The sequence below is a fragment of the Bufo gargarizans genome, chromosome 8 (genome assembly GCF_014858855.1).
Source record: "Bufo gargarizans isolate SCDJY-AF-19 chromosome 8, ASM1485885v1, whole genome shotgun sequence".
In the NCBI taxonomy this organism is placed as follows: Eukaryota; Metazoa; Chordata; class Amphibia; order Anura; family Bufonidae; genus Bufo; species Bufo gargarizans.
Genome location: NC_058087.1, coordinates 68,381,515 through 68,395,402, shown reverse-complemented (window position 1 = coordinate 68,395,402; position 13,888 = coordinate 68,381,515). Strand labels below are relative to the sequence as shown.

The window sequence follows — 13,888 nt, the reverse complement described above, 5'->3', positions numbered from 1 at the left end:
TGAGCCTTATCCATAGACTGTATGCATTAGTGGGGCTGCCCAATGACGGACACAACACACAAAATTGATATATGCCTCAATAGTGATATACATATTGTCTATAACACTAAGTATAATATTTACATAATAGTGTGGGTGTGTTCCGCATTGGGCAGAATCACTATGCATACAGTCAGGATGCGGTGACGCACCATGTCCAGGGATCCATTGACCAATAATAACATACTGAACTGCATAGAGTTTAATGATAATAGCTGATAATGGTTGATACTAGGTTCACTCAGAAGGGATAATGAGCTGTCTATTGTTTTTAATAATACATCTTTTGTACATTAACTTTTCTTACGTTCAAATTATAAATGTGTACATAGATAAATGAAAACATTTATCCTCATGTGATGAAGATACCAATGCATATAACATATGACTGATAAATATGAATTATCTTTATAGATTTAGACCACTGAAGAAGGCCGTGACAGGCCGAAACGTTTGGTCACACATCTTCTACCTTTTCCACTGTGAATATTGCACCGGAACTTTAAGCATGTTTAAAAAAATGTAAAAATGTGAAATTAAAATTTAAAAGCATCAAGAGATACTGTGTGCTGCAATTTCCTTATTATCATAACGTGACTGAAGAAGTCCTTGCAAGCACCAGTGCAACATACAGGTGTGCGGTACTCCAAAACTCATCATAGTCAGAGTCTGTAGACTTGCCCAAATTTACTTTGCTTTTTCTGGTATCTTTGTAGTTTAAATCTGAGAAAAATGTTCTCTATTTGGGTACTTTCACACTTGTGTTTAGCTTTTCCGGTATTGAGATCCAGGAGAGGATTTCAATACCGGAGAAAAACGCTTCCGCTTTGTCCCCATTCATTGTCAATGGGAGCACAACTGAAGTGAACAGAATGGAGTGCTCAGCTTTCTTGGAAACAATAGATGGTTTTAATGCTGGAGCCGTGCTATTTTAAAGAAAAGACAACTGGATCCATTTATAATGGATGCAGACGGTTGTATTATCACAAACTGAAGCGTTTTTTGCTGATCCCTGTCGGATCAGGCAAAAACACAAGTGTGAAAGTAAACTAACATGTGAGGGCATGATCAGATACTTTTAGTGTCATATACACCTTTAACATTACAAAAAACAAATTTTTATCATGAACCGGTAAGAGCTCCCAATATTAGAATGCAGAGGTGCACCTATGAATATTCTAGGCAAAGAATTATATAGATTTATTCATAAAAAGAAAATCTAAATGAGTCACCAGCAGAAAAGAGGTGGCCGGGCTCTAGAGGAATGCAGCCTGCTGTCATTATATTGATGGTCTGCTTTTAATATTATCAAAGGGGAAAAAACAATGCTGAACACTAATAGCTCATAACAATTCACAAAGAAGCCTGGGACGAACTTAGATGTTAAACAGGAACTCAAGGGGAAAAGCAGGGTCAAAGAGAATTTAAGAATGTTTTGCAAGAAAAATCAAAGGTTTTGATTATTCATTTACATGTAGCAGGCTGATTACTTTATATTTGACTCACACTTCCATAGGAACGCTGCAGTCAATGGAGAGGGAAACAGAAATGCCAGATACAGCTAGGACAAATGTGTGCCACCGATCATTGGCCAGGGAGATGCCACGAAAGGTAACCTTGGTCTGCCATTCTTGGGAGTCTTCCATATTCCAGAATAAGAAGTGAAGTTTGTTATTGGAGTATCTCAAGCCAAGGAGGACATTTCCTCTTCCTTCAGTTATCACAGTGAACAGGTATTCATTTTTCTGAAAAAAAAGAGCAAAAACGTGATGACTGGATATCAACCATGTGAAGACTATAGTGCTACTCATTTAACAAATGTAAGTGTAAAAGAAGCTGTTTAGAATTTAAAAGGTTTTTACCAAGATCCAGGATAGGGGATAAATATCTGATAGGAGAGGGTCCAGATCCCAAACTGACCACAACAACAGGAGCTCCTGGTCCCCCAACTGAATGGAGTGGCAGTCAACCACAATAGTATCATATCAAGAACAGCTTAGGCTACTTTCACACTTGCGTTTGTCGGTCCGCTCGTGAGCTCTGTTTGAAGGAGCTCACGAGCGGAGCAGAACGCTTCCGTCCAGCCCTGATGCAGTCTGAATGGATGCGGATCCGCTCAGACTGCATCAGTCTGGCGGCGTTCAGCCTCCGCTCCGCTCCGCACGGCCAGACGGACAGCTGAACGCTGCTTGCAGCGTTCAGCTGTCCGCCTGGCCGTGCGGAGGCGTGCGAATCCGTCTAGACTTACAATGTAAGTCAATGGGAACGGATCCGCTTGAAGATGACACCATATGGCTCAATCTTCAAGCGGATCCGTCCCCCATTGACTTTACATTGAAAGTCTGAACGGATCCGCTCAGGCTACTTTCGCACTGAACGGAGCCTCCGTCTGCATTAATATGATCGGATCCGTTCAGAACGGATCCGATCAAACGCAAGTGTGAAAGTAGCCTTAGACTTATAGCATTTTTAGTGCGGTTGATAGCTCCTTTCTGGTGTTGAAGTGCTGGTGTCTGGTTCTCCTCTAAGTTCCTGCTTGACCGCGTACTTTGGATTTAAGCGTCTTTTCCCTATTTCTTGTTCGTTGTATTCCCCTACCTTTTGGTATTAGGCCTGAGGGAGTCTCCTGTTCCTTGAGCTGGGAATGAACAGGTCATCTCTTGTCCTGACTCTATTTCCAGGGCCCTTTAGGGTAAGATAGAGCTCTAGGTTCCTGCGTATGAACATTCCTACTATTAAGATCTGTTCATACTGTTAGTAATCAGGGCTCGGTTTAGGGATTCTCTAGGTGGTGACCTTTCCCTAGTTTCCAGGCCTAGTACCTTTTCCCTTCCCTCTTGTGGTCGGTGTGGAGTTTAATTTCCACACCGGGCCATGACATTATCAACCGCCGCAAATCGTCATCTTTTGTTTATGTCAGTGATGCTATGGATCCAATCGCTGAACTGGCTAGACAATTGCAGGGTCTGTCTATAGAGGTAGCTGACCTCCACAAGCAGATCCAGGGATCACAGGCTGCTGGTGCCAGTAGTAGTTAGCAGGCCCGTAGAGGTTGCACTTCTCTACAGATTTTCAGGGGGAAGCGATAATTTCATTCGTTCATAGAGTCATGTAAATTGTACTTTAAGTTACATCCGCTCTCATCTGGGGATGAGAGTCAAAGAGTGGGTATTATCAAGTCGTTGCTAAAAGGGGACGCTCAGTCTTGGGCTTTTTCTCTACTGACCAGAGTGACTGTGCTTTTTCAGAGCACTAGGTCTTATCTACGATGACCCAGATCGACCCGGATGTTGAGCAAAGATAAACCTACCATTGACTGGCAAGTGAGACAGATTCTCGATTGGAGTGATTATTGCATGGACAACTGTTTTAATACATCTCTTTCTGTCTTGACCACTAAAGCTGTTCCCTCTTTCATTTCAGATTTTTCTGATGTATTTTCTGAGAGTGGTTGCCAGGGCTTACCCCCACAACGGGAATATGATTGTCCTATCAATCTTATTACCTGGGCAAAGTTGCCCAAATCTAGGTTATATAACCTTTCTGAACCCGAAAGAGCGGCCATGCAAAAGTATATTGCTGAAAGTTTGGCTAAGGGACATATTAGACCTTCCAAGTTCCCAGTGGAAGCAGGGTTTTTCTTTGTAAAGAAGAAAGATGGAACTCTCAATTGGATTACGGTCCGTGATCCGTACCCCCTTCCTTTGATTCCTGACTTGTTTAATCAGATTGTTGGTGCCAAGGTGTTATCCAAGTTGGACCTAAGTGGGGCTTATAATCTGGTCAGGATCAAGGAAGGGGATGAATGGAAGACGGCTTCCAATACCCCAGTGTCATGGAAGGTGAGGGAAGGAAAGCAAACCAAAACACAACTAACAGGTAACAAAACACCAGGCTAGGCCCCAGAGCTAAGGGACATTGAATGGTCACCAACTGACAAACCCTAAGCCTTTCCCTCACTGCTAACAACATGAACAAAACCCAATGGTAGAAGTGTTCATGCACTTAGGGAACAGGCGAAAAGACAACCGGTTCCTTGCAAGAGATAAATGAACCAGTGTCTTTCTAAGGCCTAGCCAGGAAATACAAAAGGGAAGAAAAGAGGACTTATCTCAATATGGACTGGGAGCAGGAGATCCACCAAGCATCAGCAGAGAATTCCAGAAGAAGCTATAAACCGCAAGGGCTATAGCGAGAGGCAGGTATAAATAGCATCACTAACAAACTAATGAGCAGAACCTGTGAGGGGGTGGGATCCTGCCCAAAGCCACAACAAAGCAATCTGTCAAATAGGCTCACCTGCCACAAGTCTGACAGACCTTCTCAGATCACTCACAGGGCAGGGCATGACACCCAGAGGGTCATTTTGAGAGTCTGGTCATGCTGTTTGGGTTAACTAATGCTCCTGCGGTTTTCCAGCATTTTGTTAATGATATCTTTCATCAATTGGTGGGGAGGTTTGTTGTTGTGTATCTGGATGACATACTAATTTATTCTCCAGATATGGAGACTCATGAGGAACACGTGAGACAGGTGTTACAGATCCTAAGAGAGAATACATTGTATGCTAAGATGGAGAAGTGTGTATTTGCAGTTCAGGAAGTGCAATTCCTGGGTTACCTACTCTCATCTTCAGGTTTTCATATGGATCCAGAGAAGGTCCATGCTGTGTTGGACTGGGATCGACCCGAAAATCGGAAAGCGCTTATACGCTCTGCGCTGGGGACTCCAAGATGGCGCTCGGTCCAGATGTCTAGAAGCTCAAGTTCTCGTGAATCTCGCGAGAACTTGAGCTCCTTCTCCCTGGCTAAGAGCGGGGTGCTGCGATTGGATGCGCTCGCTGCCAGGGAGAGCATAACCGCGCCCACCAGAACTTAGGGAACAACGCCTACTATAACTTTGTCGCCTCATTTACATATGAAGCGACAAAACTAACCGAGAGCGTAGCGAACGAACGGGGGGTCCATTTAAAAAAAAAAAGTGTCCGGACATCAGTGAGAGCAGCCCCATAAGGTCGTATAAGAATTTAACACACTATTTTCTGATAAAACGTCCTCTTTAAGTGGTCATTCCAACTCCTCTATTTAGTCTGGTCTCACCCATCATGCTATGCAGTTGATAGCTTCTTTCTGGTGCTGAAGTGCTGGTGTCTGGTTCTCCTCTAAGTTCCTGCTTGTCCGCGTACTTTGCAGTTAAGTGTCTTTTCCCTATTTCTTGTTCGCTGTATTCCCCTACCTTGGTATTAGGCCTGAGGGAGTCTCCTGTTCCTTCAGATGGGAAGGAACAGGTCATCTCTGGTCCTGACACTATTTCAGGGCCCTTTAGGGTCAGATAGAGCTCTAGGTTCCTGCGTATGAACATTCCTACCATCGAGGTCTGTTCATACTGTTAGTAGGCTCGGTTTAGGAATCTCTAGGTCAGTGATGGCTAACCTTGGCACTCCAGCTGTGGTAAAACTACAACTCACAAGATGCCCCCCTTGCTTGGCTGCTCTCATAACTCTATAGAAATAAATGGAGCATGCTGGGAGTCATAGTTTCACCACAGCTGGAGTGCCAAGGTTAGTCATCACTGCTCTAGGTGGTGACCTTTCCCTAGTTTCCAGGCCTAGTACCTTTTCCCTTCCCTCTTGTGGCCAGTGTGGAGTTTACTCTTCACACCGCGCCGTGACAGGTGCCTTCTGCTACAGAAAGGAGCCTGAGCAACTTTGGTTCCTAGCCTTATTTGAGTTCCTGTGAGCACAGATGTTACTCACTGTGTTTCTTGTCGTTACTGTGTACTGGACTCTGTATCTTGTTTAACGGACCCTACCTTACTGCTGCCTGCCCCTGACCTTGAATCTTGTCTTACAGATTTTGCCATCTTGCCATCTTGCCGCCTGCCATGACCTCGGACCTTATTTATGGACTTTGCCATATTGCTGCCTGACATTGGACTTTGTACTCAGACCTTGGCTTGCCACCACCTGATAAGCCTCTGGCTCCCTGGCACCTTCTAGGTATACCACACCATCTGTAGGTCAATCCAGTGGGTCCACACCCAGGTTCCTGTTTCCTCGTATTCCAACCCACCTCAGAGGTAGCACCTGGTGTACCCATCGGGAAAGTCTATCCTCACCATCAGAGGTGTTGTGAAGAACGAGGGGTGCATTTATACATCGCCCTCTGAGGAGGTTGGTGACGTGGGACAGTGGGTTCGCACCCGCTGATCTTTACATATTGTTAACAAAGTTTTCAAACTAATCGGGTTCGGGTACAGCAATCCAAACCTGATCCGCTCAAGACTAATTATAACACATAGCAAGCTACTTGAAACCATTCACAGTCAGTCCCGTTACATGAACTCTCCGATGAACACTTTTGTATTGTGCGAAAACCCCTATAAAAAAATTTGGTTTGTCTCTCCTACTAATTTGTCATCAGTTGTCTTTTCTCTTTATGCTCAACGAAAATGTGTGCTAATGGCTTCACACTAAATATAAGCCATGTAAGTAATTCAATGATTTAGGATGCAAAGGTCTTGGATTTTATGGTTTGCAGGTGCCAGGAATACAACAAATTAATTACAGCTAGAGATGAGCTAATTTCTTAAAAGTCTAATTCGTCTGATTCGCCTAATTTCACAAAAAAATTTCTTTGTGACTAATTACTTTATGACGAAGCGCATTTTTTGTAAGTAGCAGATACAATGACAGGGAGCGGCGATAGCGCTGCCCCCGTCATCGTACTCTTCAGATGCCGCATTCATACATGATCGCGGTATCTGAGTGTAAAATTAACAATAAAAAAAATATGAAATAAAACTTACTGCTTTCAATTGCTCACAACGGGCCGCCATCTTGCTTGACGATCTCAGCCGAAATACCGTCCTGCGCGAAATTACGTCATCACGCCAGCTGGCATGGTGATGTAATCTCATGCCGCACGGGATTTCAGCCGAGATCTTCAAGAAAGAGGGAGGTCGGTGGCCCGTCGTGAGCAAATGGAGGAGGTAAGTTAGAATTTTTTTGTTTTTATACTATTTCAGGGTAAATCGATTCACTGGCACGAAGCACATGGAAATTCGGCTTCTAGGCAAATCAAATTTATCCTGAAATTCGGATTGAATTCCACTTCGTGGGATTTGTATCACTAATCTCTAATTACAGCCTGACATTCTGATATCTCATATGTGTTTCATCAAGTGACATATGGAGCAGTTTCTGCAGTCAATGAATTACCTTGGGTGGAAGGCTGGGGATCTTTATGGTGACAACAAGAGAAAATTCCTCTGGAAAGAGATGGCAAGTTTTGAAAAGATGTGATGATGGAAAACTAAGCACATGTGGAGATGCAGAAAGACGAAATCCACGGGCCCCTTGAGACTGTACCATTCGTAACCCACCTAAGGACTTGCTGGAAGAGATCACTTCTGACAACATGTCCAGTGGCTGAAGGTCTATGGAGAATAAAGACAATAAGTCACTGATGATTAATATTTTATACATCTTGACTAGTGTTCATCGAGCTTGCTATGCTCGGAACATCACGGAGTTCGGCCGAACATCGCGTGTGCTCAAGCGTTATGCTCAAGTCAGTGTATTTAAATGTAATTTAGCATCTATTTCTGAAAAGTTTCTGCCAGGATTTGAAATCCCAACCCCTTGTACATTAGCTGCAAGGACCTTATCCACTCCGCTATAAAGCTGAATGCTATACTGTGTCAGAAGAACCTCATAGAAGTTTCTGATGTAGTGAGTATTCTTATTCAGCAGAAGACTTATTTGATATTTCTGTGCAGGTTAACACGTAGCTGTATAGTGTAGTGGTTAACATCTTTGCCTCTAATGTACAAGGTTGAGAGTTTTAATACCAGCAGAAACTGTTATATATATATAAGTTTTTAGCCATAATATATTTACATATATTATATATTTAGAATATATAATATATTATAATAATGTAAATATATTAGGGCTAAAAACATCAGTAGTAGTTTCCCACATATTATGCATTCATATATACCAGAAGTATGATTTTATACATATATATATATATATATATATATTTTATTTATTTTTTTTGTTTCTGCTAAGATTCAAACTCCCTACCTTGTACATTAGGGGCAAGTACATTAACCACTCCACTATAGCGCTACATGTTAACCTGCACAGAAATATAAAAATTGTCTTCTGCTGAATGGGAATACTCACTACATCAGAAACTTCTATGAGATTTTTTCTGACACAGTTTAGCTTTCAGCTAGTGGATAAGGTCCTTGACTCTAATGTACAATTTTGGGAGTTCAATTCCTGGCAGATACTTTCCAGAAATTAGATTTAAATACACTGGGGTGTCCCCAAGCACTGACTTCATAAATGGATATAGCTATATATGGAGTCAGAGCAGGGACTCCTAAGCTGAACTAGAGTCCTGACACCCTCCCATCCTCAGAGCAGGGGGTGCCTGGGGTTCTCCTATTGACTTCAATTTTGCTCGGTAGAACACCCCAGCATCACCACAGCACTTTGGTGCTCGATCAACACTGATCTTGATGCTTTGTTTAATTAAAATCTCATACATATGGCTTTATCATAGCTCATCTGACCCATCAGAGTGTCATAGTAATTTATGATGTTTCTCCCTGACTGTGAGTCTGCTGTTCTGTGCTCACGTTATCATGATGACCAGATGAGAAGCAGTCAGTCCTGGAGATGCAGCCATTACGCAGACTGGTTTTCCTGAACCCCAAATTGCCATCTGAAACTTGCCAAAGGCTGCTATAACACATAGATATTTCCTGGCATGTTTGAGGGGTTTTGCAGCTTTTGGTGGAGTTTTTTGTTCCCATTTGTTGCTGCAAATTTTAGCCAGAAAACACCAGCTCCAAATGTTACATGGAAATCTGGGTATTCTGGTTCTGAGAAGTTATCCCCTATCCACAGGATAAAGGACAACTATTAGATTGGTGTAACTTCTCACAATCAGAATACCCCTTTAGGATGTGTTTTTAGGATCAATGGCATGTTTTTGAAATTGCACCATGCTCTGAATCTGGCTTTTTTCCTCTCATTGCCTGGCATTTTTGTCCCATAGACCTCTATTGGTTTTTCTGTTGCTCCACCTGAAAAAAATGCCAATGTATTTTACCTATACTGCTCCACAAAGGAGGTAAAACATTTCCTATGGAAAAAGGCAAGGCATGCAAAACAAAATGTTAAAAAATAATGGCAGGTGTAAAACACATTATATGGGCAAAAACACAGAAAAATCTTTTTAGAAAAGGGCTGCAAAAATGCTGAGCAAGGCAAAAATGCCTGTGGTGGCACACTACTATTTTTCCCTACACGTTAGCATCTCATCCATCCGCTATGCAAGGAATTTAGGAGTTTGTATTTTCCGCTAGAAGCAAAACTTTTACATTTACACAACCTATGTATTTTGCGGTCCGCAAAATGCGGATCCACAAAAAGTACGGGTGATGTCCATGTGACGTGCGTGTTGCACCCATTTTTTTGCGGACCCATTGTAACAATGCCTTTTCCTGTATAAAATAAATGGGTCCGCATTGGTTCTGAAAAAAATGCGGATCAGATGCGGACCAAAAATGCGGTTGTGTGAATGGGGCCAGAAACGTAAGTATGGTATGCAATGCTTCTAACAGATTCTGTAGGAAGAGAAGACTATAAGCTCCTATGGCTAGTGTTCTATCTCTGTTTTTGTCTGTTGATCATCATTTGTTCTTGTTATTCGTACATTTGTACATGCGCCGATTCCCTTGAACATTATAATTAAGGTGATTGTGCATATCTGATAGAATACCGCCTTCCCACATACTTATAAGCACAGGTACGTATTTAAAGACATCACAAGACGTAACTCTGTGCTATTATAAAAGTAACACACTGCAGATAAAAAGTGGAATCAGGGCTCCAAGAAGATAAAAATGCGGATCACATGTGGACCAAAAATACGGTTGTGTAAATGGGGCCTGGAACGTAAGTGTTACGGCACCCTAGGCATAAAAGGGGGTAAACGCCGTTTATGAGATATTCCCTTTCCAGATGCAAAGACAGCTAATAAAGACACCAATCTCCCGAACTAGAAACCATATGAATGCTGCATACAGCCGAATAAGAAAAACCATATGAAAGGTTTACACTCCTAGCAGTCGAACTGGCAGCAAACAATCCCCCCAAGAACGAGACCAAGCTCTGTGTTGAGGGTAAAGCAATGGACAGCCAGAGCTGTGTGTTTATTGTTCTTTTATACACATTCTCACACATTAGTACTACCCACAGGGTTTTGTAAAGCAACCAGTAACCACGTACAATACACTCAGACACTCCCACACAAAATCCTCCCCTCTGCCTGTGATACAATTACCTCACAGGCCGGAGAATACACAGTTGTACACAATGTCTTCTGTCCTGGAGACAATTGGGAAGTAATCCAATTTTTCTCCAAGGGCAGAGGCAAAACTTCATTAGCCACATGGTAGCAAAAGACAATAAGAGACATAAGAATATTTAACTGTGCAGCTATTGCATAAAGCATAGACATTTAACATATCCCCAGATGGCTTGGATCTGAGCGCTCAATATATCCAAACAGCGCTCAGGTGCCACAAACACAGTCAAATCGCCATGGGGTTTAAGTTTAGCATGGGCTGATGAGAGGGCCCATAATCCTGGGGCAAGAGGCTGGCAACCAGGCTTCTTCAGCACCCAGTGGCAAGGTTGGTTTCGCCACAGTAAGTAGGGTATTCAAAGCTTCTAACAGATTCTGTAGGAAGAGAAGACTATAAGCTCCTATGGCTAGTGTTCTCTCTCTCTTTTTGTCTGTTGCTCATCATTTGTTCTTGTTATTCGTACATTTGTACATGCGCCGATTCCCTTGAACATTATAATTAAGGTGATTGTGCAGATCTGATAGAATGCCGCCTTCCCACATACTTATAAGCACAGGTACGTATTTAAAGACATCACGGGACGTAACTCTGTGCTATTCTAAAAGTAACATACTGCAGATAAAAGTGAATCACGGCACTTATTATGTTCGCTGTCCATCATCAGTGACAAATGAAAGGCGTCTTCAGCTGATCAAATACACCACATTCAGGCAGAGATCTGACAGCTGCAAGCCAGCCAAACAAAAACAAGTGGCAGCGGTTCCCCAGCCGTCGCCAGCTGCACAGAGACCAGGTATCAGACACAGGCTCCCTCTACACCTGACGCCTTATCAGCTCTGTGCAGCATCGTACTGTTCAGTCAAACAATACAAGATACAAACTTTGATCTGCATTACTATTTGGGAGTCTGGCATGCTGATGACTGGTATTCCTATGTGCAAAATCCAATTTCAGATTAATGTAAAACTGTATGACCATCTTTATGCCGGGCGCATACAACTGCTGTAATTGCTTGAGTTTGTCAATACAGTCGGTTAAAATGTATTTTGTGTATTTTATGATGACTTTACATGCAGCTGATATTGCTGCAGGAATTTCTGCAACTCATAATTAGTTCCATTCATTTGAATAGGGGGTGGGGAGGTCCTGGGTACTGGCTGTACTATCCAGCAGTATGTTCCTAAAGATCCTTTTACTTTTCTCCTGCCAGATGTCCCAAAATCTTGAAAAACAAACTTTAATCCCCTGCATGCGCTATGTAACAGCAGAGTTTGAAGTCAAGGATAACCACACCACCTTTCCCTGCCCCTCGGCCGAGTGTGAGTGTGCATCAGATGTTCACGTGTGCGGCTGTCAATCAGAGGTGAAGGGGCAGGGAAAGGGGTGTGGTTCCTGAAGCCGCTGCCCCCTTGACTTAAAACTTTGCTGTTACATAGCGCGTGCAGGGGATTAAAGTTCGATTTTCAAGATTTTGGGGCATCTGGCTGGAGGAAGAAAAGGTTCTTTAGGAACCCACTGCTGGCTACTTTAACCCCTTAAGGACACAGCCTTATTTCACCTTAAGGACCAGGCCATTTTTTGCAAATCTGACCAGTGTCACTTTAAGTGGTGATAACTTTAAAACACTTTGACTTATCCAGGCCATTCTGAGATTGTTTTTTCGTCACATATTGTACTTCATGACACTGCGAAAATTGGGTCATAAAAGTTTATTTTTTTGCATAAAAAAATACCTATTTTACAAAAAAATTGGAAAAATGTGCAAATTTCAAAGTTTCAGTTTCTCTACTTCTGTAATACATAGTAATACCCCCCAAAATTGTGATGACTTTACATTCCCCATATGTCTACTTCATGTTTGAATTATTTTGGGAATGATATTTTATTTTTTGGGGATGTTACAAGGCTTAGAAGTTTAGAAGCAAATCTTGAAATTTTTCAGAAATTTACAAAAACCCAATTTTTAGGGACCACTACAGGTCTGAAGTCACTTTGCGAGGCTTACATAACAGAAACCACCCATAAATGACCCCATTCTATAAACTACACCCCTCAAGGTATTCAAAACTGATTTTACAAACTTCGTTAACCCTTTAGGTGTTGCACAAGAGTTATTGGCAAATGGGGATGAAATTTGAGAATTTCATTTTTTTGCCTAATTTTCCATTTTAACCCATTTTTTCCACTAACAAAGCAAGGGTTAACAGCCAAACAAGACTGTATCTTTATTGCCCTGACTCTGCTGTTTACAGAAACACCCAATATGTGTCCGTAAACTACTGTACGGCCACACAGCGGGGCGTAGAGTGAAAGGTGCGCCGTTTGGTTTTTGGAAGGCAGATTTTGCTGGACTGGTTTTTTGACACCATGTCCCATTTGAAGCCCCCCTGATGCACCCCTAGAGTAGAAAGTCCCTAAAAGTGTCCCATCTAAGAAACTACACCCCTCAGGGTATTCAAAACTGATTTTACAAACTTTGTTAACCCTTTAGGTGTTGCACAAGAGTTATTGGCAAATGGGGATGAAATTTGAGAATTTCATTTTTTTGCCTAATTTTCCATTTTAACCCATTTTTTCCACTAACAAAGCAAGGGTTAACAGCCAAACAAGACGGTATCTTTATTGCCCTGACTCTGCTGTTTACAGAAACACCCAATATGTGTCCGTAAACTACTGTACGGCCACACAGCGGGGCGTAGAGTGAAAGGTGCGCCATTTGGTTTTTGGAAGGCAGATTTTGCTGGACTGGTTTTTTGACACCATGTCCCATTTGAAGCCCCCCTGATGCACCCCTAGAGTAGAAAGTCCCTAAAAGTGTCCCATCTAAGAAACTACACCCCTCAGGGTATTCAAAACTGATTTTACAAACTTCGTTAACCCTTTAGGTGTTGCACAAGAGTTATTGGCAAATGGGGATGAAATTTGAGAATTTCATTTTTTTGCCTAATTTTCCATTTTAACCCATTTTTTCCACTAACAAAGCAAGGGTTAACAGCCAAACAAGACTGTATCTTTATTGCCCTGACTCTGCTGTTTACAGAAACACCCAATATGTGTCCGTAAACTACTGTACGGCCACACAGCGGGGCGTAGAGTGAAAGGTGCGCCATTTGGTTTTTGGAAGGCAGATTTTGCTGGACTGGTTTTTTGACACCATGTCCCATTTGAAGCCCCCCTGATGCACCCCTAGAGTAGAAAGTCCCTAAAAGTGTCCCATCTAAGAAACTACACCCCTCAGGGTATTCAAAACTGATTTTACAAACTTCGTTAACCCTTTAGGTGTTGCACAAGAGTTATTGGCAAATGGGGATGAAATTTGAGAATTTCATTTTTTTGCCTAATTTTCCATTTTAACCCATTTTTTCCACTAAAAAAGCAAGGGTTAACAGCCAAACAAGACTGTATCTTTATTGCCCTGACTCTGCTGTTTACAGAAACACCCAATATGTGTCCGTAAACT

The 13,888-nt window shown here is 42.3% G+C and overlaps 1 protein-coding gene across 1 annotated transcript in view; it reads right to left on the bottom strand.

The window, feature by feature from the left end:
• LOC122945385 (thrombospondin-type laminin G domain and EAR repeat-containing protein-like) overlaps positions 1-13,888 on the bottom strand; it is a 76,414-nt gene that overhangs the window by 18,375 nt on the left and 44,151 nt on the right. Inside the window, exons 2-3 of the mRNA XM_044304458.1 lie at positions 7,259-7,476; positions 1,548-1,784 (exon numbers count right to left, since the gene is read on the bottom strand). Coding sequence (XP_044160393.1) covers positions 1,548-1,784; positions 7,259-7,476 — 455 coding nt within the window. The remainder of the gene's footprint in view (positions 1-1,547; positions 1,785-7,258; positions 7,477-13,888) is intronic.